This window comes from Psittacula echo, assembly GCF_963264785.1.
Source record: "Psittacula echo genome assembly, chromosome: 3".
Lineage (NCBI taxonomy): Eukaryota > Metazoa > Chordata > Aves > Psittaciformes > Psittacidae > Psittacula > Psittacula echo.
Window position 1 is genome coordinate 66,211,708 of NC_137736.1, and position 27,551 is coordinate 66,239,258.

The following is a 27,551-nucleotide window of genomic DNA, read 5'->3' on the forward strand; positions in this document are numbered from 1 at the left end:
TGTTTTTTCAGCAAGCAGCATCTATTAGCAGGCTTTCTGCCCTTGTCCTGTTCTCTCTCCTAACTGAACAGTGGCAACAACTGATACTCAAGTTTTTTTAATGAGCAATGGCTGACAGTCAGGCTTTTGAATGTTGGTCATTATCAACTTGTCTTTGAAGCTGGAGAGTTTATCTTTTTTCTGCAGAAGATAACAGAGGATGGTATCCATCCGAAAGTCTAATTAGTTTTGAATGTTATTAAGCTCTTCAGATTAGCTGTCATATGGCACTGAGCTCCACAGATTAGCAATTATGTAAGGAACAAGGAAGCAGCTTTTAATAAATGTTCACAGTATTGAACATCCCTCTGTTCTTGTATTGTGGTCAAAATAAATACTGCCCACCTTGCTTCCTGCAAATTATTGATTATGGAATATATATATCTTCACAAACTCGTTCCTACTTGATTCTGATTTTTCCAATACCAGTAGAAAACTTTCCCTTCTATTTTTAAATGGATGACCAGAACTTAGCAGTGTGCTTCAACCTAACACTACTTTTGTTTGTTTGCGGACTGTTTGCACATTGGAAGCGTGAGAGTGATACACTACCCGCTGCTCCAAGCTTGAGGACTTGTCTCAACACACTGCTGCAGCCACATTAGAAGCTGCTACAGAATAAAACCCTTTCCATGACACATACACACATGCCAGCACAAGCCTCAGCTTGAGCTGTGTGTCACAGACTGCCCACCCTCCTTGGGATGCCAAGGGAACAAACACCACAAGTTTTCTCCTACATCCACCTCCCTGGATAATTCTGGACCAATCACAGATTTTACACAACTCACACCATTCAACTGCTACTCAACTATTCAAGTTTATGAACAAGTATATTTAACAGCTGTGCAACGATGGAATCTTAAAGCATACCTACAATTAGTTGTGGCATACTGAAAACCACAGAGCCTTACTTTCAAAGTTTTTAAGAAATTTACGAGACAAGAGTCATTTCTTTATTCATTAACTTTAATCTGCACAGATGTACATAGCTCAGTTTTTCTTCACAGAAGCTGTACTGCTTTGTCCTTGTTAAGTTCATTAACAATTATGTTTAATTTCACTCACTTGGTTATAATAAAATAAGGCTGTTGATCTAGCAACCAGGTTTATGTTTTGTTGTTTTTTGTATAAATGAATATTATACAACCAACAGCCCAATTATTTTTGAACCACACTAAGCTCTTCTGATTAGCTATTGTATTGCTATCTACTGAGCCCCAGAGGTTAACAAGATAGCATGTAAGAAAGCATTGAGATCATTCTCCCCCAATTTTTGAAGATACAAATACCATTTCCTGCAACCTCATTTTCTAACTGCTTTTAATTAGAATATTTTTGAACATTAGCAGCTTCACCAAACTCCTTCAGTACTTAAAACGATTCTTGCTCCACTTCCCACTAAGATGAATCACCAGTTTATTCTAGCATGTCAACTTTAGTAAACCAGTCTTTCATGACACTTCATTTTTTAAAGCCGTAAAAGATTTCCCCAACAGATTCCTTAAGGAAATCTGAGGGAAGACACAGAATCACAAAAGTCCTTACCCTTTCAAATCATACTCTTAAATATATTATGAGCAACCCAAGGAACTTCTGTTCCTGAAATAGTTAATGTTTGGCTGATGCTGTTATTATTTGACATCTTTTCATGTTTCCTCATAACTATCCTTTTGACTACTGCCTAGAATTTCACTTTTTGTCTGTATATATCTGTAACAACAGGCTAAATCAAGAATCCTGAAGATCCATTATCCACCAAAAGGATGCAAGTATAGGAAAAAAACCTAAAAGGTGGAAGTTACAAAGCATGAAAGTATATCTACAAGTAAACAGCTTCTGGAAGACTGAGACACTTGTACTATCCAGAGAAACAAGGCATTTCTTCCTAATAACATTCTGCGTTCCTACCACTCTAGCACGTCCTCCACAATCCTGAGACATTTGACCTCTGCTCTGACAAGAAATTTCATCTTGCTAAGTAAAACCTACTGGCAAAGCAACTTCCATTGTGTGCTGAGTCTCTGAGGTATACGTTCCTAATCTAACATATTGAGTGATGTTTGCTTTTTTTTTTTCTCTCTCTCTCTCCTTATAAAACAAATAATCAGGGGATAAAAAGTCCTTTGTCTTATTTAGAAAGCTCATTTCTGATAAAAAACAAAACAAAACAAATCCACCAAAAAAACCTGACAGCTAAAAAAATGAAAAACCACCCAACCCAGAAATCTACCTTAATTATTTTCCTTTCCTCTTCTTCTTTAAACCCAGACAGAAACTGCTTGGAGACAGACAGGGAACCTCATAGAGGAAGTTCTGGGGAGAGTAGATGGTAATCTGACAACCATAGTAAAGCAGAAGCAGACAACCACCCATTTGAAGCACACAACATTCACTGGAGAACCTGGGTCCCCTATTGATTGTGGACAGGACACATCTCACCTGCTGCCCTTTAAAGGTCAAATGGCTGGCCACTGGAGAGAAATTCATCCTACACAGCTTAGACACCACACTTACGGTGGGATCAATCACCAACAGACATATCTGCCTCTCCTCAGCTATTACACAGAGAACAGAGACACTTTACTGCTTTAGTTTTAGACACCAAGAGCTAGGTGAAATTAAGCACACTTTTAAACACTCTATTACTAGAGATACTGTATTAAAAAAAGCCCCAAATAAGTAAGTTGCTTAAGAGGTGTTTATAGCAAAAATGGCAACATCTCTATGCAGAGTATTTTGTTCCTGGAAGCAAAAATCAATTTTCAGCTGAACTCATATCTCGGTATTTGGCATGGACTTTCCTGGTTAATGCCTGCAGCATACAGAAAAATCTTCACTGTCAATTACGCAATTAATACAGCTCAAGACTAACTCCACTTTCACACCAAAACTTACTTAACGGTTTCTGATATGATTCTATGTATGAGCAAGAACCATCTGTTCAGTTTTATCCAATGTAACAATTATTTATATGGGAAAGGATTTGGAAGAGAACGCTGCCAATTAAAATTACTAAGAAATGATACTGGACTCACAGGGCAATCTTAGCACCTAGTCACAAAACAGAGAGATCAATGAGGAGGAGAAGGACAGTGACACATTGCTGTCACCCAACTTGACGACCTACAGCCACAATGGTTAGCTAAGATACTGAAGACTGAAATTTGGGTACTTCCTCGACAATATTCAGTCAGACCCACATTTCAGTCTCCTACCTTTCATGTAGAGAGCTCTAGTAAGGGGGCGTGGGCAGTCCCTTGGTAGAGATGTTCTGCTTCATATCAGTTGGTCAAATACTTGGTGGCTCTCTGAAACAGTGATTTTACAGCCCACAACATTTGGATGAGAAAAGGGAAACAGGTTCCAGCCTGCTGTGATTAGTATCAGTGACGATGAACTGTACTAGAACAAACCTGTAACAAGAGCTTCCTCTCCGAACAACTGAAAAGCGCAGTTTAAGTTTCTACCCAAATTAAGTCAAAGAGGAAATGACCTGGGATTCACACATCCTATGAAGGTGCCATATATAGGACAACCTCCCACACAGTTATTTGTTAGCAGCACCAAATACTTGACATTTAGGAATGTCCAAAATAGTGTTTCAGTGATTTTGCAATTTTTGGTGGAGGTGGTTGAGGGGAAGAGAGCCAGAAGGGGGTAAAATTAACCTCAATCCACTCCTACTCTACTCTTGAAACACAAGATTTCCTGAAAATCTTTGTCCTCTGAGTGGGTACCCAGGAATTGTACACAAGAAACCTACTCAGGAAGAACTGAAAAAGTTGTGTCACAACTGAAACCAGTGCTCTATCTGGGTAAAGGTAACCCTTTACTGCAATTAGGAAAACTTACCAAGTAAGTGCAAAGAATTTATGTGTTTTAATTAGTTATTTTATCATGGAAGCTATTCCCTGAAATGTAATGCATTCATTTTAGTAAATAACTGTACTCTGTCCCAACTTTCACATGGGAATTTTAAAATAGATTCCCAAAGCCAAATTCTATTTCTTTATGGGGGAAACCCACTCAAAACACCACAACAACAAACCAAAAGAAAACAGAAAACTCCTATCCCACTGCAACAAGACCACCACACACATTAAATCAGAAACAATTCAGGCTGCAAAGGACTACAGTAGAAAGAATGTTGAAGGGACAAGTGTGCTGAAGGAGAGCACAGTAACACAGAAAAACATTACGCAATTTATCCATTTGATACCCTGCAGCTCTGCTATGAAACACACGGTTCACCTGCACTAACACAGAAATCCAGGACTCTTGCACACTTCCATAATTATTATGGAAAACGGGAATGTGCCAAAATGAGCCAGCACAAAACTCTGGCTGCAAAAAATAGCTAGGAGGGGAATGGAGGGAACATGTGAGGGAGGCATAAATTGCTATGGAACTCCTAAGTACTATCAAAGAATATCTAATCAGCCATGGAAGTCTTCATAGAGCAGCCACCCTGAGGCACCAGCAGCATCCACAGCCTCTTGCAAAACTCTGCAGTCAGCCCGGACTTCTCCACCCAAGCCCATGAGCCAGCAATAACACACATATCCTACTTACTCTGCCTGTAGACAATAGCATACAAGGTGGCTCCCCACAGCTCCCTGGAAAAGACAATTATGTACAGATGTACGGCTTTGCCCATACCTGACTTGGATACATTTCTCAGCTTTTTTTAATTAGATGTGGATTAGTTGCAGAATGCCTGCAATGATTTTCAATCTAATTATTAGTTGTAGTGCTACTTCTGTTCTTCCTGGTGAACTCATTTGGTTTACCTACGCAATAACTTCAGCATTTCACGTTTATAAAGGGAAGAATCAGGAAATTAGAGCCAGTCATTTTAGCAAAAGACAATGAAATAAACAGAAAACCACAACAACAGCATATATAAAGCAACATCTATCCCACAACAGTAATTAATTTTCATCATGGATGCATCACAATGTCATCTTTCTACCTTGCAGTTTCCTCCACTGACACCAGCAACACACATTTTATTTCCTAGGTCCCTTCAAGAGTCATGTCTTAGCCTAGTCTTTGCAAAATTCCTTATCCATGTTCTCAAAAAGAAGTTCAAGCTTCTGTATGCCATGATAATAGATACTACTAACCATGATGACATCCAAACATTTTAGGAAGCAGTATAACCTTGCCTTCAGTGCACTCTACTGCAATCTGCAAATGCCAAGCATGTAATTACATACTCTAGTTTGGTAGAGACATTCAAATGTGCATAACGTGGCACTGGTTACATCTCATAAAACCTTAAAATATCAAAAAGCTGTGGCAGCCCCTTTTATGAAAGAACCCTCTACTGAAAGTTAGGATCAGAAACTGCTATTGAAATGCCCCCTATAACTGCTTGTATTTTCCGCATGGATGCTGCTCTTACCCAATAATTCTGAATCCACAGTTTTGTATGGAACAAAGAGATAAAAGGGAAGAAACAGCAAAATTTTCCCTGTAAATGCTCAGCTGGAAGTATTTTTGCACACTTCTTCCCCAAAGTGCCCAGGAGGCACAAATGAGTTCCACCCCAACACACTGCAAATCAATTCCCACAAATAGGCACTGAAAGCCCTAGGAAGCATTTCTGCATTCCTTGCTTCAAGGCTGGATAAATGCAGAGTTAGCAGGCACTCAGATGCAATAGAGGTCAGGATGCAGCTCTGCAGAAGAGATGCTTGGAAAATGGCCTTGGCAAGCATAAGTTTGTAATCTTGCACAGCTAGAGGTAGGCGAATATCCCAAGCACAGACCTGTGCTCAAGGCCATAGTCAGGGCTGGCCGAGGACAAGGGGAGAAGCTTCCCTTTTATTCCCCAAATAAAAAAAATACTTAGTATTCGATACAGAAGGTTTTGAAAATCATTTAAAAAATGGAGTTCCACTGTTTAAGATTTTTCACATTAGAGCTGTGTTTTCAGTATCTCTTTTGGGGTTTTCTTTATTTATCCATTTACTCACTGGTGGAAACATGCAGTGAACTCTGAAACTTGACTTCCTTCGTTCCTACAAACTGATGAAAGAACTCACCCTCCTTTCAGATCTCAGCAAAGACAACCAAAGTCTTACTTTGTGAAAAAGATTCATATAAATCATCTTTAACTAGCCCAATTGCCTGAGTTTTACTTCATATATCCCTGCATGCATAACTACCACTAGCTCATTAATCAGTCCACTAAGTTCACAAATCTCACGTAAGAAATGATCACCATTTGTACTATTTGAATTAAGAGTCACGTAACAGCAACAAACATCCTTTCTCTGAAACACACAGCTTCTTTATCTCATGGCTTATGCTCTGTTCAATTTAACCAGGTCTTTTGCCTTTTAACTGTAGTACTACATGCTAGACCCTGTTTCCCAAACCAGATTTTTCATGTGCACAAGTAAATACTTAATTTAATCCACGCAGAGGGTGATAAGGACTCTAAAGAGTACCCCACTATATCATCAAGCACAGTAAGTGCTTTGGAAAGTGCTAAAAGCTGTTGCTACAACTAAAAAAGCTGAAGATGCTGTGCACAGCAGCTAATCGAAACTGTTCCATTCTACATTAAAAATAATAAAAAGATAATAAAAAGAGAGAATGATCCACTTGTAGATTCAAAGCAGATCCCTTGCCGTCAAACTTGGAGGAAAATTGCAGTTTTCCCTAAACACATCCAAATCCAGTTAAGGAATAATCCTGTTTACTCCAAAGTAAAAAATCTAAATCAGAATAAAGACACAAAGTCTTCTCATGCTGTCTCATCCACTGAAGGACTGCACTCAGAAAGCAAACTCTAGGAGGTTCCCAATTTACCATTGATTATGTTAATGTTAGACCTGGCTTAAGGTATTCATGCTCAGCTGCTGGGATTTTGTCTTAAAAATAAAACAAACATAAACTGAAAATGAACTCTGGAATTTATCACTGCCAATTTCTTTTTTATGGTTTCTAGCTGAATGTGCTCAGAAAGAGTTGAAAAGGTATCCAATTCCAGCGTGTTGCTTACAAATGCTTGTAAGTATCAAAATGAAGTTAAACAACAATATAAACCTACAAACAGAAAGCAAATAAACATCCCACTTCACTGTGAATGACTTTCATCAAGATCCATTACATACATTAGAAAACAAATTCTGCTTGCAAGCTGCGTAAACCTGTATTTAAGGTCCTGTTAGCATATTTGCAAAAACTGTTTTTCTAATCAAGAGATTTGCAAGGAAGCCACAGAATACTAATAGTTCTTAGCACAAGGAGAGGATCTCTCTGTGTCAAGCTGGCTCTCCCAAGCTTTATCCACATCAGTACCAGCATCAGAAAAGAGCTGCATACTATCCCAGAAAATGCTCCACCTTAGGTGAAGAGGTCCACAAATTCTGACACTCATTGGGCTGTTTGAAAGCAATGAGGCTTGGCTACTGAGAGTGCAGTTTTTCACTGGATACCACTTGTGGTATGTGCATCAATATTGGGGACAGCGTGAGGGCTGAGAAAAATACAGTTTATACACACATTCTCACAGTGGGTGAGTGTACATGTACTCTAGTTTTTGCCTCTACAGTATCACAAGGCACAAGGTCCTGTCTCCCTCACCCCGTCTAGCTGAGGGCTCAGACAGAAAGTGGCATGTCCTTGTTACTACTTCGCTTCCCTATGAACTGCTGAATCCCCACAGCAAGAACCTCCAGAGGACTTTCCAGAGGGTATGAACAGGGCAGGAAGCAAATGCATGTGACACACACTGAAGAATTCTGTTTCTGGTAAATAATTCTTCTGCTAACATGAGTTACCCCAAAGAGAGACACATCCTGTTGTTCATATTCATGCTTAGTGGTAGGTCCCACAGACAATACTACTATCTGCCAACTGCAGCATTAACCTGGGATGCTTCTCAGGTGTCTTCTACTTGGTATAAAAAGAACCCAGGGGGCTACTCAGAAATCAAGAGGAAAATGCTTCTCAAGGCCCAGAGCAGCAGATTTAACTTTGCCAGACTGCTACAACAAAAGGTGGCTCTGTATTCTGTAGTCCTCTTGATCTTGCAAAAAACAGTGCAGATAGTGTAATGAAGCACCTGGTCCTGTTCTCACAATTTATCAGGGCTGTGAAGAGTTGCCCAAATCCTAGAGGCATGAGGCTTGAAAGGGGGGGAATTATTCCAACTGACCAAACACAGAAAGGCTGAGAAGTCAGTTGAGGTGGAACTGAGAATCCACCTGATACAGAGAATTTCAAATGGGCTCTATCTGGGCACCTGAGGAAAAGCTCTTGATGGCACAGACAAGAATTCCCCTACTTCCAAGTCTCATGCTACAAGAAAAATCAGATCAGTTTAAGACCAGAAGTGCAAACATCCCTCAAATGTCCAAATGAAGAACACTGTGGTGGGTAGATATTATAGTGACATAATATTGCTGCTGAGTGAAAAAAGAACATCAAGTATCTTTGGAAATAAGCTGCTTCTAAGCACCGGCAGAGGATAATAATAGGGACCTTGACCTTGCTTCCACATGGCAGCTAAACTCTTTCTCAATAGTCTAAACCACCGCCAGCAGCACACCAGCTGAGATGAACTTGAAGAAGTACTACCATCTCTGGCCAGAATCAACCATGGACACCAAAAGAGGAAAAACAGACGGCCTGATGTTGTCTACAAGGAAGTTCCACACCAAATGGGGTAACAGCATTTCGGAAGCTGGAAGTAGAATGGGGAGCAGAGATGCTTCAATCTGCACACTCCAGAGCTGAGAAGGGGAGGAGAAATATGTTCTTGTCCCCTTCTCTGAAGAGAAATAGATAGCATGGACTGCTTATTTGCTCCAGAGTCAGAGGCTGCAACCAGGCCAAGACTAGGATTGCCACATCTACATACAATCTCCACATCTACATAGGATCCAGCTGCACAGCTATTAGGACCCAACAAATGCTTTCTTTCAGAGATTCTCTTGAAGCTCCTGGTCCTGCAAACGCATGGCTAGAAAGCTCTGACAGATCATCAGCCCTAACCCAGGCAACTGAGGAACAGCATGTGAGGGTTTTGGCATGGACCCATACAAGTGACATATGAAAGAGGGGTATAACTTGTAGAGTGGCTTCTCGTAACAGAGCTTGTAGACGGAATTACAGCCAAATCCAGACAATCACAAGAAACCAATAAGTACACAGTCAAAGACTACCACTATGCTCTAAAGGGGAAAAAAAAAAATAAAAATTCAAAGGAAACTGATCACAAGGTGGTTTTTTTTTTTTTTCTTCCCCATCAGACTGTTCAAAAGAAGCTGAAATGCCACAGTGCATACACTGCAGGCATCAAGCATGAGAGAAGGTGGTGACATAGTCAAGATGCTGAGGAAGTAAAGCATTCTTTGACCTGGAAAGAGAAGATGCACCATTTGGTCAACAAGTACTCAGGCTATAAAATATAAATTATATAATTCACTAAAACACTGTCTGTGGGCTCTATACCAAAAATTGCAGGTTACTGCATTAGTATCTTCATTTCTCAAGGCTCAGAAGAGAAAAGCATTCCCAGAACATGACTGTTTGGACAAGGACATTCATTGGCAATGTGCTGGCACAATACTGACAAGAACAGACATAAGAACAGATTCAGAGAGGTGACAAATCACTACACCTCAGCACTTTAATGGGGCAGGAGGAGGAAGAGGGGAAGCAATCCCCCCTCATCACTGCCAATCTGATACAAAAACCTGACCAAAATGCAGGCACTGATCTACATCTCAGCCCTGTGTTCATACGACAGTATGCTGAGGTTAGCTTAAAGAGACAACTCAAAATTATATACCAAGCCAGCCTCCTATAAAAGTTTAAAATAGCAATGCCTTCATCACTTGCTTTTTTTCTTGAAGGCGAAGAGGGATGCAAAGCTTAAAATTCACCGCTGAAGCAAGGACAGACTCAGCCTTTCCTCAGCACAGAGAAGCACCAGTCTTCCTCAAGCAGGCAATCAGGGTTTGCTTGTCCGCAGTTACCTTTTAAAAACCAACACTGAGTAACTAATAAACACTTGCATAATTACAATGAAGACAAAGAGCTTGAGTTTTAACATGACTTGAACATGACTGATCCACAGCTCATACAAATGTGGCCTGATATTTTAGCATGAAGTAACTTCCAAACACACTGTCTTCATTGGCTGGGTTTGTTTCTTTAACTTTAAGCTAGCTCACGGGGGACAGCCAGGCTGAAGTAAAAATATGCTTGTAATTTACTAAGAAAGCAAAATTATTTTTAGCAATAATGGGAAGAAAAAATAAAATACAATCAAGGACTCTTCCAGATACATCTGTAATACCGACACTGACAGATATTTATAAAACCCAGATGGAATTCTGATATAAAAGAAGCTGATGTTGGATAACTAGATATTCTAAATTAATCCTTCTTTTGTTTAAAGTTGTTTTCCTTTAGAAAAAACATTAAAAACCCCCAAACCCAAGAATAAAAGAAAAATTATTGCCCAAAATTTTTTCAGTAAAAAGAATTTTTTAAAAGTTTTCAAAAAAGAATAAAATTGCTGTTGAAATTTTCCATTCAGACTAGAATTTGATTTCTTGATCAGCTGTAATAAACTTCTTTTTCCTTTCTTTCTGAATCCACACTCTTTACAGTTTTGCATCCCTATATCATAAACCAAACGTCTTTGGGAAGCAGGAGGAGAATTAAAGAAGCAAAGAGCTCCAACAGCAGCTTTTGCTAACAAAAGCCTAGCAAAACCACCCTCCATAGCTCTCAAGGTATTCTAAACTACTTGGCCTCCAGTCTCTTGCCTCTCATCTTTTGCAATTTCCCTGTGTAACTATCAACATTTCTGTAAATTATATTAATTTCACTTGTTAGTACCACTGATTCAGTACTAACTTCTCAGAAAAAAAGTTAAAATTTGTCCTGGGTTCAGCAGCAGCAGTCAGTTTTTCTCCTTCTTAGTAGCTGGTGCAGCGCTGTGGTTTTGACTTTCGGCCTGGGAAAAATATTGATAAAGCTGATGTTTTCAGTTACTGGTCAGAATGTTTATCCTGATCAAGGACTTTGTGAGTCTCATGCTCTGCCAGGGAGGAGGAGAAGCCGGGAGGAAGCAGGGACAGGACACCTGACCCAAACTAGCCAAAGAGGTATTCCATACCACAGCACGTCATGCCCAGGAGGTAGAATTGAGAGTTCCGGGAAGGGCTAGAATGCTGCGGGGTGGGGGCGAGGTACCGGTTGGTGAGCGGTTGTATTCTCTTCCTTGTTATTTCCTTTATCATTATTACTATTAGTGGTAGCAGTAGTGATTTGTGTTATACCTTAGTTATTAAACTGTTCTTATCTCAACCCATGGGAGTTGCATTCTTTCGATTCTCCTCCCCGTCCCTCCAGGAGCAGAGGGAAGAAAGGTGGGGGGGGGGAAGTAGACTGCGTGGTTCTGATTTACGGCCTGGGCTTAAACCACGACAAAATTGTACAAAATAAGGTTGACATTAGACTGAAAGATATACTTTGAACATACAAAGAGGTGTTGACAGTAATACAAGACATCATCTGGAATGTGGTGTAAGTACATATTATTTAGAGTACAGAACTATCTAAGCTGCTGTTTTCAGCTCTCCACTAAGGCTTGACAGAAAGCTACCTCTTTACCCAGGGTAGAAATCTGCAACATTTTATAATTGAGAATATTACTGCTTATTGCAAGAGGGCACAGCCCCTGTTCTTTGGTACCTCACCTGATAAAGTTGTTGAATATGGTTCCGAAAATCAGGAAGTCAGATTCATATTTACATTCTCACAGTACAAGTGCTTTGCACTTAAGAAAACACAGAGCTCTTTATCTAGAGATGCCAACATCTATTTCTTAATTAGCAACTTTTGCAATCAAAACAAAAGCAAATCAAAACAACCATACGGGTGCCTAAAATTCAGAGTGATGCTTACAGTTTCATAAAGAAGACCGTGACTAACAGCTGTAATTTTAAGTCAACAATATTTTATTAAATTTCTTATTTAGTAACCCTATCAAAACCATTTGTGTAATCATGAAAAAGGGAGGAAATTGGTTAATAAAATGCAACATGAAGACACAGAATAAAACATCAATATGCACATTACCTTAGCATTCTCAAGTAGAACTTCATCTCTACCTAAGCCAGGTCCTATGACAACTGAGTGCAGCCGTGGTAACCACTTTTCCACTTCATGGACAGCATTGGGACTATCACTAAAGGGAATTGGGGAAAAAAAGACAAATTTTAAAAGGCTTCATTTTAGTATTTGCAGAATCTGAGTTGAAGATGCAAGATGGAAAGAGGTATTTCCTGTCTTCAGTGTCAGGCAATTTTATCCTCCAAACTACCAAAAATCTGTGACCTGGGAAATTTGGAATGGTTGTCCAATTAGCTAAAATGAAACACTTCTCTTGATTCATTCCTTAGGGGATACTATATAAAAATGAAGAGGCAATGACAAGTATCCACCATGGCTGTCACAAAATAAAAAGCAAAGCAGAAAACCACCAATTCTTACAGTCTGTCACAATTCCCTGTTTAATGCTTCTTTGCAGAGATTATACCTTGGAGAGAAATCCGCCATCTCACAAGTATATACTGCAGCTTGTTGGAAATGATGCAATTATTTATCACCCTGCATAGCAAAATGATAAATCTACTCCTGCACCTTTTTGTCAGTTGCTTCATAAGCATTTGCTCCAATTGAATTACAGCCAAACTGTCCCCTTTCCCCAAAGGGCAACAGAAGAATCAAGCTATTCAGGAAAGGTATTATCTGCTTCTAATGCTTCATATTTCTGTAGCATCCAGGTTTTGTCTACATTGGAAGAATGATGAGAAAATCCACTGCCAAATACAGCAGCTACAATACAGCATTCAGCTGCTGACCAGAGCTGTTTATTTTATTCTCATCCGTTCTGTTGTGCAAATAGGTCAGAATATTTTGAAAGCACTGCCCAACGACGTCAGTTAATCCTTGACAGTAAGAGAGAAAACTTAGACTTTCTCCCTCCCTCTGACATAAGTGATGACAATAAATGAACATTTTAATGGGAGCATTGGGGAATGAAGCTCCCTATTGGCTAAGCAAGGAAGGACTATTTGACAGCATTTCTCAGACCATTTTGAGCTTGCAATACTTCAACAAAGCTCTATTATTACAGATGAAAGCCCCTGCATGTTTTTCATAACCAACAGCTGTACTGATAGGACACACCACTTGGGAACAAGTGTTTAGCTGGCGTCTGGCAGAATCAGCAAATTCCACAATGATTTCTGCAAGTGGCGGGCAGGAGCCTAGAGCCTTTGCAGCTGCGCAGAGAGAGGTGGCCCGCTCAGGGCCGCAGGGATGCAGTGCCTCGCGCCTGGCTGCGACCCAGCACTCCTCCATTGACAATGGCTGCTTCAGAAACCCCCGGCTGCAGCAGCGCCGGCCCCCGAAAGAAGCCCAGTGCTGACACCACAGAACAGCTCTATCAGAACAAGGCTTTCGGGTGGAAGTGATGACCCGCTGCAAGGGCAAGGGATACAATGATCCATGTGAGGACATCAATCCACGAGAGGACATCAGTGTCCCTGAAGCAGTTCCCTGCCTAGCAAGCTGAAGCTGAATTTCCATTTGAACAACATACCTCCCTCCCTTCTCCTCTAACTCATAAGGAAACCGTATTAGCTTCAGAATTTCCAAACAGCTCACTATGACTATTTTTTGTCCCTGCATAATCACCTCTCAGTTTATGATTTAGATATAGGCTGGAAAGAAAAATTATTCAAAAAATATTCAAAGTACTATTAAAAAAAAAAAAAAGCCAATTCTTTTATGCATAGTAGGTTGAACATGTGAAAAACTGTCTGTGAACCAAGCTCTAATAAAACGTCACCATTTCTGAATGCAGACTACTTTTTATTTACATGCTGAAACTGATTTTCTCTCTAGAAGAGCAATACATGCTGAAACTGATTTTCTTTCTAGAAGAGCAGTATGTGTCTCAAAAATATATATTTCTTAAATATCTCATACATATCTAAGTATCATAGAGCTGTAGGAATACTGTTATATACATAAGGATGTTTAAACGAATTGGATTCAAAATACCTTTGGATAGTGGAAGCCAAATACGTTAAATAAATGTTCCATTAAACATAAGCTAAGAACAGAGCCATAGATAGCACGATAACTACTCTGCTCTTTAAGAAATATCTCAGCAAATAATCTCAAGGTAGAAACCTAGCCAATTTATTTCTCTTCAGGACTGAAATAAGATAATTTTGTTTCCAACCCAATTGATAATGTGCAGTCTTCAAAACAAAGCCATCTCTTGGGAAATGAACAGTCCAACATTAAGCCACTCCTGCTCACTTTGCCTCTGGTAATAATAAAACCCTACTGCAGCACTTTTCATCTTCAAAGCATTTTACAATCATTACGTTCACATAACTCCTTTGCAACTTCACATCAAGAAGCAAGACAAGGCATATGAAGGGGCCAAGAGATTTAAAATGGTGATAATGACTACTACATTGCAAAATCAGCTATAAAAGCATGCTGTAAACTAACTGATGGATTTTGATTTTTCATGAAGAAAGCAGAACAAATACTGCCTCAGAGAAGCATCGTGCCAACTTCACTTTAAGATACTGGATGTTCACAACTGCTGTGGCTATCCACCTAAGGACATCTTACAAATAACTTGTACCTACAGCTTCTCTGAGAGTGGAAAGGCTATTGTGTCATCTTGCAGTTTATTTCCACACACAGACATCAAAGTAGGGGCATTTTAAAGCTGATGGGGCACAAATGATCAACACACAACGTTCCTCAGAAGGAGTGTCACCTTGAATATTCCTGAGCATGGGATTTTGCACGGAGATGGAAACTCTTTAAGCTTGTAACAGCTACAGTCTATACACATCACTTAAGCATGCCCAGAAGAGTTCTCTGACACTGAGCTCAGCTGGCCTGTTTCATTTCTACACCTTCAGGCTTCAGAGCAGGTAACACTCAAGCTGCCTACCTGGACCACAGTAGTTCCTCACCAGTAGAAGTTGTTTCTGGGAGAGGCTACTGGGTATGGGTAAAAAACGATGCCAAGGATTGTGTGGATAACACACACAGAACACAAGACGTCCTCAGCTGTTCGCTGTGTGCTATACTCACACAAGTAACATTGTTAACTTTCTTGCCTGATTCCTAACCTGTTTTCAAACCTTTCCATTTAGTTATCACCTGCACTGTACAACTGCAATTAGCATTACGTTTTTTAAAAAACCAAGGGTCTAGAGAGGTATGAAGAAGACATTCCCTTGATCAAAAGAGATGGAATCTTCAGGCTTTGACAGAAAGGGATCAAGTAAGAATCAATTTTGCCTTTAGAGGTGAAGAGCCATAACGATATGTGACTTGGCTTTTCTCCAAAACAGGAATCACAAATGCAATACTCCTACTCTAAAGCACAAAGCTAATATTAATATAAAGAGGAATCAGAAAAGAAAACAGCATTTGAATTTCTAAAAAGAGGGTAAAAACCTTTGAGAGAGACTGATTAACTAAAAGTCAGGGATATCCCAAAATAAAGCAAGAGTTTTTGGAAGGTGATGAGGCAAGAGACTGGGAAACAGTCTAGTTCCCCCATCATTTGAAAATACAAACTCTGCACCACGAACATATGTAACAGGAATAATTTGGGAAGCTGAATCCAAGAAGTAACACCTGTAAACATGGAGAGTGAAAGACAGTACCATTATGCAGATGTGCGCACTTAAGGTCCACAGCTGCAGATTTGCAGGGAATGCACAGATTTTTCAACAGGTACTCAACTTCCAGCTAACCACTACGTGTTACGTGACACATTATCAGATGTCATTCTGATGAAAATCTAGATTATGACAGCTCACTGTTGTTCAGTCTAGCAACCAACCAACATCCCAAAAGCTTTCTTAAAGTCTCAGCTGGAAATCAATTGATAAAGCTCTGACTGCATACAGGAAAGAACTACCACAGGATAAACACCTAAATAACAACTGCAAGACAACATAATTACTAATACGGAAAACCAAAGGAATGTCTCATACCTGTGAAGTTCAGTAGATAAGAAAGAGTCTTACGCTAATGCCAACAATCATTTAATCAACTTTACGTATCGTCCATTAACCAAAGCAGAGCTAAACAAACAAGCAAGCGTACAGGCAGTCTCACAGCAGGGCACACTGAAAAAGGACCTCACTGATGTTTTACCTGATCAGCTTTCCTTGGCTATTAGTGAGAGGTAGGAGAAAGGGATAAAGCTTCACCCAGCAGAGGCTAAGAAGACTGTGAGCTCCTGGGAAGACAGACACAGCAGCTTAATCATTTGCCTTCCCTGAGGCCCCTGTGCAGGCAGCGCCAAGGTATGGTGTTCAGTACCTTGCATGTTTCTCTTTTTGCTTTTTGTCTCTGCCTCCACAATGTACTGAGAAAAGTGCTTTCCATGACAAAATCTATAAAGATTCTTCAAATTAAACAGCACTGAATCTCTGAAATGGTAACAATTTTTCTTTGTTACTTATTGCCAAATTAAAAGCAATATGCCCTGAAAAAACATCCTCATCTTGACACATCAATTATTTTTGCATACAGGATCAGCACTGGCTTGGTTATAGTGCTTACAGCAGTAGCTGCTGCTTCACTACTTCATAGTCTCATTGTTGCCTCTTAACGCACAACCTCACAGTCTTCCATAATACCTTTCAGTTTTGAAAAGCTAATATAGAAAATAAAAACTTTAAGTCAAACTTCTTAATCTTCAGGAATCTTCTGTTTTTCACTATCACTTTATAAAAAAATCAAGATAAAACAGTTACCTAGATCTTCATCTTGGTGAAAATTGATGTAAGAACCTTCCCAAAACCAACAAAAAGCCCCCCAAAAATCTGGTGGCTACTGCCCTAATATCACCCAGGGTTTCTAAACATCTTCCAGAGCAGTTTGTAACAGATACTAGTGCCATCTGTTTCAAAGTCTGCCTTAGGCTGATCACTGTCCAGAGTGTGAAGACAGTTGTCAGCTAGGGCCTGAAATGCCACTCCCCTCCCCAGACCTCCAAAGCAAGACGACTTTGCTGTAGACTGCATTTGATTCAAAGACTGGCTTTCATCCATGATCAAAACCCACCACGGCAACAACATTAAATTATTACAGAAAGCGTTAAACATGGCAGCTTTCCTCGTAAGTATGAATGACAGTTACTGTCATGCCTTCCAGAGGAGGGAAGGGAACAAGGGTGATAAGGTGCAGCTTTGTCAAATTTTACATGAAAAAAACATGAAGTGAAGTCAGCATGGATGTAACTGGGAGCTACAGGAATAATATGTAAGCATGAATGACAGGGCAGACAGAAGGCGGCTCACAGCTCTTCACATGGTTTAGGCGGAGCTGGAACCACCTTAGTAATCAGAGATGTGTCCTGGACATCACAAAATGCCCATCAGTGGGACACCCTGCTAAAGAAGGACACAGGACACAACCAAAACCGCCATCAGCTGATCAACTACATGGATTCTTGCTGGAAAGCGAATTCAAATTCTGCTCGTTTTCTGTGCACATATGGCGTGACTGAGGCAACTCCAAGTGCATTAAAATGTATCATTGCAAGTCTGTTACGTAAATTGAGACAAACCCACCGTAAGTGGGCAGTTTCAAAAGCCAACCCAGAGTGTTGTCTTCAAAGATGGAAAAAAGTCTCTGATCTGAGGATGAAAGAGTTTTGGTTTTGTTTGTCCAAGCAGTACAGGTAATTATATTAATGTGAATCAAAAGTTAGACCTGCTGACATTTAGATCCTGTCATGTTATACAGTACATCAAAAGAGAGAAAGACAGGACATAATACGCAGCTCTAGCATTTAAGTGGTTATCTCAGAAAGCTGATTATTAACTATTGTGGTAAACCTCGAGTAAAGTTATTATTGGGAACTGGGTAAATAAGATAGGGAGAGAGATTATTCTGGAAAGGTTAGGTCAAAGCAATTAAAAGGCAAACCCAACCAATGCAAAACATGTTTGAGCATAAAATTAAACTAATTCTATTTTCCAAGAGCAGCTATATTTGCCAATGTTTAAATCCTCATTCTTGCAAATTAACTCCGAATTTCCATCCGAAGCCCAAAGGCTTGAGGAAACTCCTTCTGGCCCCATGTACAGATCAGGAAATAACTTACTCTTGAGAAGCTCATTGATCCCATTTACCAACTCATGAGTGTCTCACTGAGCATCTCAAACAGGTAAAACAAATCTCAGGGACAGCAGAGAGCCATGAAGTTGGCTGAATGTAATTAGAGATCAAAAAAAAATTGTATTTAATAAATCTAGTACATTAAAATGCTCCCAAAAAAGTTTACAAGATACAATGGGCATCTTCATCTACCAGGCTGTTGGAAGATCTGTTCAACAGTGTGTCTTCTGTCAGTGCTGGGTAGACAATACTTATTTTTCTGCTACAATGTGATTAAATGACAGGTAAGAAAATGAAAGAAAAATTAAGACGATTAATTTAAACACCAGAAGTGAACCTGGTAGGCTTCATCTGAATATTATCAAAACAACAACCCAGCAATAAGAACAGCAACCCATGATCCAGAAGAAGCACAGCTGTCACAAGTTAACAGCAGGAGACTGCTCTTGATATGCAGACACCACAGTCTTTACTTGCTCCATATTCTACCTTCAAGGAAGCAAGTGTGTGAACAACCCACTAAGGTATGCATCTAAAAAAAAGTGCTGTATTTACCATGTCATATTTTTATATAATAATAATGCTGACAAAACCCAAAATATTTTCCACAGCTGCTGTTTGGATAGCAGACTCCCAATTAGGTATCAGATCTTCTGTTTCACTAGGAATTGGGTTCTCAAAATATTACATGCATCAGAGCCAACACAAAAATGAACTTAAATTCATTATACAAATGGTGTCACCTCTCCTATGCAGAGTACAGCCTCTCACATCCTGTGAGGAAGAGCCCCAAAGGAGAAGGTGGTATTGCTTGACTATTCCCTGAGATTTCTCACACAGACATGACAACAGTACTCAAGGTTCACCTTACCTAGCCTTGTGAAGATACCACATGTATCGGCACAATCATTTTTACACCCTGCATTTAGATATAACCAAATATTTAAAGCAGTTGTACTATGTTTTCACCTCAATCACATTACCAATGCATATTATGAAAATCCCCCCCCCAAAGTATAATGATAACCAAATGTCTTGACCTCGCATTTTCCAAGTTCATTGTCCTGCATTTAGCCGTAACAGTTATTTTTCTCCTTCTTAGTAGCTGGTGCAGTGCTGTGGTTTCCGCTTTAATCTTGAGAACAATGCTGATAACACATTTATGTTTTAGTTGTTGCCCAGTATGTTTACTCTGATCAAGGACTTTTAGTCTCATGCTCTGCCAGTGAGGAGGGGCATAAGAAGCCGCGAGGGAGCAGAGACAGGACACCTGACCGAAACTAGCCAAAGGGGTATTTCATACCACAGCACGTCATGCCCAGTATATAAACCAGTGGGAGTTACCTGGAAGGCCCAGATCACTGCTTGGTTCAGGCTGGGTATCAGTCGGCAGGTGGTGACCAATTTTACTGTACATCACCTGTGTCTATGAGGGGTATTTCCTTCCTTTTTTAGTTTTATATTCTCTCCCCTAGTTATTTCCCTTATCATTATTATTATTAGTAGTAGTAGTTTTGTATTACACTTTACTTATTTGACTGTTCTTATCTCACCCCATGGGATTTACATTCTTGTGATTCTCCTCCCCATCCTGCCATGAGCAGGGGAGGAAGAAGGCAGGGAGAAAGTGAGCGGCTGTGTGGTTCCAAGTTACTGGCTAGGCTTAAACCACGACATTTGTGCAAGTGGTCTTGTCCTATTAATACTTCTTGTGAACTGACTTGGTATGTAGAATCTGTCAAATAGTCTTCCAAACAGACTGCAGTCAACCAAAACTTGTGACTTTAAAAGTGACAGCATGAAGTTCAGATGACAATGTTAACTACCCTCAGAATGAAACAGATTTAAAATGTCCCTATAAAAACTAATTCACTTTTTTTCCTTACATGTTAAAATCAAAACAAAGTGACAAGTTTTTATCACATCAGTATCCCTCTCTGGTTTACATTCAACTCTTAAGGCACAGATGATAATTCAATCAATACCCAGAAGGCTAAAGTACTTCAAATCAGCTGTGGACACATGAGAACAAAATAAAATAAGCATCAGTTTAAATATCTGCTTTGCAAAGCTGAAGAAAAAAAAAAAAAAGATCCTAAAACCTTCAAATAACAAAAAATAATGCAAAAGCAAATCCCAGGCATACCTGCCCCTGCCTTCACTCCAACTCAAGAATGATTAAACACCAAAGAAATCTAATCCTGGTGTCAAATCACAGCAGTATGGCAAGTGTTCAGGAGGATGAATTTGGCCAGGATATAACTGGAGTAAAACTCTCCTACACACATATACATCTCTTTCAACGTATCAGAAAGCAGCAAGAACAGCAGCATTTCCTGCAGCGATGCTAAAAATCTTTGGATACTTACTGCATTTTGAGGAGGTGGCAAAACCTCTGTTAGTATCACCTGGGATAAGGCACTCTGCAACAGGTAGGAAGAAAGGGACTACAGCAGGGAGCGAATACACCTCCTGTCTACTATTCACTCTTCAGCAAAGAAGCAGCAGCTTTTTGCCAAGAAGGCCAGACACTGGCAATACATCTATATGGCACTGCACGACAGGATTAGGAACAGTTTAAGTATACTTCTCTGAGTCAGCATATACAAACTGACCTTTAGCTCTCCTTAAGTACTTAGGGGAAAAAAACAAAACAAGACAAACCCAAACCCCAAGAACACTCTTGTGTGATTCCTAGCTAGGCTGCTGTCTAAATGAGGTTTGGGAGAGAAATCACAAAGTTCATGCCTGCATCTTCTCTGCAGGTGTAATAGGGATCCAGAAGCCAAGTAACCTGGGAGGCATCTTTTCCGTAATCTGTGCTTTCTCCTTAACTTTCCCTAGTGACAAGAATTTCTGTGTTTCTTCCAGCAGTTGAGTCAGAAGAGAGGTTAGTCACATGTTACACAGGTGTTTAATCGCTGTCCTTAGCTAACACAACTAAAAGGTATGAGCTTCCTTCCACAAAGAAATACTAGTTTTGAATCTCCTCTCCACATGATGAATTAGGAAAAGCCAAAAATCTTACGATTGTTCCTGGGCTTTCTTTAATAAGAGAGTTGGCAGTGCTTGAAAGTGTACAAGTTAACTTATCAGGAGCTCATTATCCATGATTCACTTTCATGATATTTTTCAGATTATCAAAACACAGACAAAATACAGTAAAACTAGATAAATTATGTTCTGGCAACCCTGATCTAAGCTAAGCTTCTTCATTACTGGTAACTGGCCTCAACACACAGGCCAGCCTCGTGCAAGTTTCCCCTCAGTTATTTTTATTTCAAACTGAAAAGAATAGTATTTTCAAAATCCAACCCAAACCTCAAACTCTGCAATTAACTGTAAGACTTTCAGTAATTCTGGCAATCTTTCCTAGTCCATACAGACCCATAGATACAACCAGCTGGGAGGAAGGCGTTAGTTCTAAATCCATACCTAGTTCAAGGGTGGCTTTTTTTTGAGATAATGGAAAAATTATGTGACTTCCTCAGAACCACAGGAAATTAACAACCTAACATCTCATTCTACTTCTCTGATAAAACTGGAGATCAAGGAATATATCAACTGTTGACTTTACAAATTATCTGACAACCAGGTTACAAGTGAACTGCTCAGTAGTATCTCCATCTTTCCTGCCCTACAGAGGAAGAAAAGCTCTGTAAGATTATCAAAAAGCCCTGGGAAGAGGAGAGTCTAACACAATAGATTTATACTCTCTTCTTTTAAAATATAACCAACTAGGTTCATATAGGTCATTTTAACTCTGTGATCACTCACCTATCAAGACAGAATAAACTAACCCAACAAAGTATTCAAGAATTCTATTAAACCTGACCTGAGCCAGAGAATTAACATGGGGAGTATGAAAAAGCCCCTGAAAACTGTTCTCCAGAAAGTTCCCAACACTAATGTAAGAAAGTATATACATGTCTACATCAGAAATCCACACAGAAACTGCAATAAACCTTTATAAAATGCAAAAGCTAAGTTTTATCTTGTATTTGTGTAGAGTTTACAGTAGGAGCATGTTAACTGAGAAAACAGAGAAACGTAGCACAAACCAGGGGTAGTGGTGAGAAGAGCAAGGCAGCTGTGACCAGATCTGGTATACTCCACTGTTCAGAAGACCCAACTTCTGCAATACACACTATTCGCTTCTCTACAGGAAACCAAAACCAGTCAGCACAAATTCTGAACTGGTTAGCTGTCAGTTTTTAATTAACGCTTTCATTAATACTAAGTGATCATGGAAAGGGTCATAACACACTTGGCAGAATCCCTGGAAAAAAAAAAAGGGAAAAGCTACTATTTCTAATATTGTCTGTTCATGGCACCTACACACACAACTATCATTATTCAGCTCAGGTGATGAGGATGCACAGAGACAGGTGTTGAAGCTTCATCTTTCCAGATCCCAGGCTGCTCCCTTACCTTCACTCTCAGGAACATGGAATGAAGTCATGTGAAAAAAAAATACAGAGAAAGCTACGTTATGGGTGTCCCAGGCACAGGATGTTACACCAAGAGGAATCCCAGGATGGTTTGCAGCTGGGGCCACATGGAATTGCCCTGGCAATGCTGCAAGATGGCTGCTCATTTTCATAACCCTCCTTCTGCAATCCTACTCAATTCTTCCCACAAAACGTTCCTCTCATCCTTGAAGTGGCACTTGCCAAGGACCTGAAATGCAACAGTGCAACTTCTAGCTCTCACATACCTTAGCTACTCATGTCATCAAAGATCTGTGACAGCAGCTCTAACGAGCTAGAAGAGCCCTCACGTTCAGGGGGCAGCAGCAGAAAAAGAGCATGTTCTTTCCTTGAGGTGATCCCCTGTAAGCTGAAGGCAGCAGGGAAAGGTAGTGGCAGCCAAGTCACAGAGGAGATGATAAAATGTCAGACTTCTGGCAGTACAAAATGGCAGCTGAATCCTGGCGAAATGCCAAGCTGTTCAGTGAGTTGAGGAGTACACGGGACCATAATTTTGATTAGCATAGTAAGAGAGCAGTACAACAGCTACCTAGTTACTCTGAAGGGTCATGGAGGAATCAAAACAAAGCAAAGTTTTACGGAGAGACACAAAAGAAAACAATGACGTAGCTGCTTGGTGGGTTTTACCCAGAGGTTCTTCCATGCGTGAAGTGCGGCCCGGGAGAAAGTACAAAGACTGTTTAAGAGATCAGGCTCCGAATCAAGAGCGGCCAGCCGTGCCTGCAGAACTCAAACAGCTCCACAACGTAGAAAAGATCATCTGAAAAGTGTGACACTGAAGACAAAGGACCTTACGAAAAACGGGCTGTTTGTGTAAATGTAAATAAAACCTGGACTCAATAGAGTCATTCAAGATTTTTTGCCTTCTAACCAGAAAAGACTTTTCTCTTTCCTTCAAATTAAGAAGAGATAAAAACGTAAGAAAATTTAACAAACAAATCTGAACATTCTGATATATGCGTTTTTTTCATTCTGAATGTCATAAGAACAATGTTTATAGATCCACTGCTCCATGCAATTAGCCAGCTGTCTGGGTGAAATTAATCAGTTGTAATAAAAGTATTAAACATTGATTTTCAGACTTAAAGCAATATGGATACAAAAACTTCTAAATTCACTGTACTTTGTACATCTAGAAAAAAATTATAGACAGAGTTGAAGTTTAAAATCAAAAGTTCTCTTTGCAAAAGAAAAACCAGAGCTTTCATTGAGATCTGAATTCCACAGAAGACATTGTGAATCTGCGTCTGTAAGAAAATACCCTTATTTAGTAGGTACAATCCGGTCCTCCATGAACAGAAACTTTACTGTTTACACACTGTCACCTCCCTTTTTCTCTATGCTGCTTCTGTTTCTCCTATTAACCTTTACCATTACCACTGACATCAAGAACCCTATGTACACAAGACTAGTTTCTCCCAGGGCAAGGTCAACTCCTTCCCATACAAGGCAACCATATGCTGCATCTCAAGTGTCACCCATCAAGGCAACCTAAGTTAGAAGCTAATACTGCCATTAAGATTCTCCATCTCATTTGTTATCATATAAGACAAGACAGAACACCAACTGAAAACATGTCTTTTGGATTTCAAACATTTTCCCTGTCTAAAATCCACAGTTATAGGTTTCTATCTTTGAAAAAAAATCAACCAAACCAACAAACAACAAATCCCAACCATGACCCTCCCCTCCCTCTCCCCCTCCTCCCCAAAAAACAACTACCAAACAACCCTAACAAAACCACAATCCGTGGTATACATCTGTTTAACTGACTTTTTAAGCACCTCTACATCAACAGGAATGAAACCACCTTTAGAATGTAATAAACTTATGGCTTCCAACCGCAAGCATCCCCATAAGGGAGATCATAATTCTTCTTCTTAGACACCAGAATATTTCTACTGTCATAAATCCATCCTGACAGCAATATCTAACAAACACAATTTTAAACTGTGCTTTTTCTAGCTTAATCACAACTTTGCTATGTACATTGACAGACTGACACGCGCTGGCGCAAGCTCAGCTCAGGGACATATACCTAAGGGACACATCTTAACTCATTTGCAGTGCTCATTGTAAACCATCGTAACACCTAACTGAAGCAATTTATCCCGCAGAAGTTCACCGATCAGTAACATATTTCAGAACAGAAATTCAGGGAAGCACACGCTGACACTTGCTTATTAAACTTTTCATCTTCTGATTAACAAGCCTCTTATTTAATATTGTTTGAGAACATACATTTATTCCCAGGAATGGGTGTGTATCTAATGCAACATACTTATGAAGAAAAATGAGAACCAGCATCTCTCTTGCCCAGTAATTCTGCATAAATAACTATACACACAAGAGCGAGAGGAAAAAAGATATGCTACTGTTAAATACTATAAGGACTGAAGAAGCAAGAGAACATGCTCTATCTGCTTTTCAAATGCAGGTTCTAAAATGTTGACTTCTAGTGATTCCTACTTCTGGATTTTGTTACCATTCACAGTTAAATGCATTACAATCACAGAACACATATAAAGAGGTGATGGAGAGCAAGATCGTTACTTTTTAAAAAAAATCGTATTTTGGTAGTAATGAAAAGAATTCACAACTGATTGCTCTACATTAAATATCTGTTTGCAATGGAAGGACAAACCCAGGAGGCTTTGTAATCTCTGTCTCACCCACACTGTAACTCAGAAAAAGAATGAACACAAACTTGTCAACTGTCAGACAGAAATGTTCAAACTAGTAGTCCTAACTTGCTCATTTAAACAAAAGATAAGTCACTTACAGAACTGGATGAACAATCAGCTCTGGACTATACGATTTGATTACTGTTGCTGCATCTTTGGTACAAAACACATGGGATAAATCAGCACCCTAAAAAAGAAGATTTGCAAACAGAATTATCAAATTAACACTTAACAGTAACTTTATCATTCCAAAGTTTACTCAGAGAATAACTCACCAGAATTGTCACTTCTCTGTAGTTAAAGGAAACTTTTTTTTTATTTTGGCTTAGACTACCATGCAATGTTTTAGAGAATTTTTTTTTTTTTATTTAACTTCCAATATAATTTTTTTCTGTTTCTCACCAACAGGATGACTGAAAACACAGACCTCAAACCTTTACTCGAGAAATGTTTCTCATTTGCAGATGAGCAAAGACTAAAATGTCACACGTACACTGAGAGGAAAGGCACAAGAACACAGCTGACCAAGAGACAAGCTACATTAGAGAGGAAAAATAATACTGTAATGTATTTGCAAAATATAGCTATGGAAATCTATGAGTACATTTCCAGTTCTACCATTTTTACTCAACAGGCCAAATCCATCCAAGATAAAGGCTGGCATACTTTCAACAACACTCCGTAAGTTAAATAAATATTAAAGCTGAGGAGTTTAGCCTAAATCTTCTATTATCAACTCAAATAATCAGACATACACATAAAAATTGTGTAAGCAGTGACCAGAAAGCCTGATCTTGTATCTGTCTTGCATACTGAAATTTCCCAAGGTTAACAAAGTGTCTCCTCTCCTTTACTACTACACATTTAACATTTCAAGCTGCTAAGCAATGCAGAGATTTGATCCTATGACTCTTTATATGCAGATGTAATAATCTGAGACCAAATGACTTCAACAGAGGGCATCCTAATATGGTACTGTATTTGAACACAGTGAACAGTGGCCTTTTATCTTCTATAAGATCATTAACTAATATAATTTCAATTTTAAATCCTTGAGGGACAGCATCCTGGGGGAGAGGGGAGAGGTGGAGTGAGAAATACTTGGATTGGTTACCAACTTACTAGAACAGATCTTCAAGAAGAAAGTGAACATACACAGTGAACTGCAAGTAATGACACACTATATAGAGAGTACTGAAAAGCGTATCTATTATCTGAGCATGATTTGTTCACATTTGAATAACCACCACTGTATTTAGGTAGCCTACAGTAAATATATTTCTATTTAGTAAATATGCCATTAAAGAAGGTCACACTTCTACCAAAAAAAAAAAAAAAAAGCTTAGGAAATACTGAGCCTTATAATGTAAATAAAATGTGCTACTAAAAATTACATGAAATTCAACCAACAATCTTAGACTTACAGTAAGAATTTTACTATCCTAAAGTTGTAAGTTTTGAAAGAAAGTTACTTCATTCATCACAGAAAAAAAACCCAGATAAAAATTCTAAAGAACTTACTGCAGCACTGAAAACATAATTTCAAACAATCTGAAGTTATTTTATTGATCAATTTTGGAGAAAATAGTTCATCAAATTTTGAAATTTCTTATCCAGGTCTCTGATAAAATAGTTCTCTCTTTGAAATTTTGAATTTTTTGACATGTCTAACTCCACCTTATACAGGGAAAACATTTACAGAAAACACAGCAAATGACCTATTTGGAAAGTATTTCTACAAATCCAGGAGTAAGGATTTTCCTTGTTAAATAGAAGACCTTTAAAAACCTCAAATTTCATATGCAACACAGAGCAAATGCTTTTAAAAAGATGGCACTTAGCTAACATAAATGATGGTACAGAAGAACACGTACCACTTTGAGAGCTGTAATTGCAGCAAAATATGGTGCTCCAGTGTATCTAGAATGAAATACAATTTAGGTTAGGAAACACAGTAAGGACATTAAATAATCTACCCTGCCATAATGCAGTCCCAAATTCAAGAGCAAGCTTATAAAAGAAGCCTTCTCTTTTGTTTGCTGTAAAAGACAGATAAAAATCTTCCTATACTGAAGCCAATCTGAAACCTTGCTCTGATTTGGAAAGTGCAGGATTT

At 39.2% G+C, this 27,551-nt stretch overlaps 1 protein-coding gene across 2 annotated transcripts in view; it reads right to left on the reverse strand.

Moving 5' to 3' along the window:
* Positions 1-27,551, reverse strand: part of NAXD (NAD(P)HX dehydratase) — a 49,647-nt gene that overhangs the window by 13,624 nt on the left and 8,472 nt on the right. For both annotated transcript variants that reach the window (XM_080612645.1, XM_080612646.1), the window contains exons 5-7: positions 27,310-27,355; positions 25,534-25,622; positions 12,157-12,265 (exon numbers count right to left, since the gene is read on the reverse strand). In XM_080612645.1, coding sequence (XP_080468771.1) covers positions 12,157-12,265; positions 25,534-25,622; positions 27,310-27,355 — 244 coding nt within the window. The remainder of the gene's footprint in view (positions 1-12,156; positions 12,266-25,533; positions 25,623-27,309; positions 27,356-27,551) is intronic.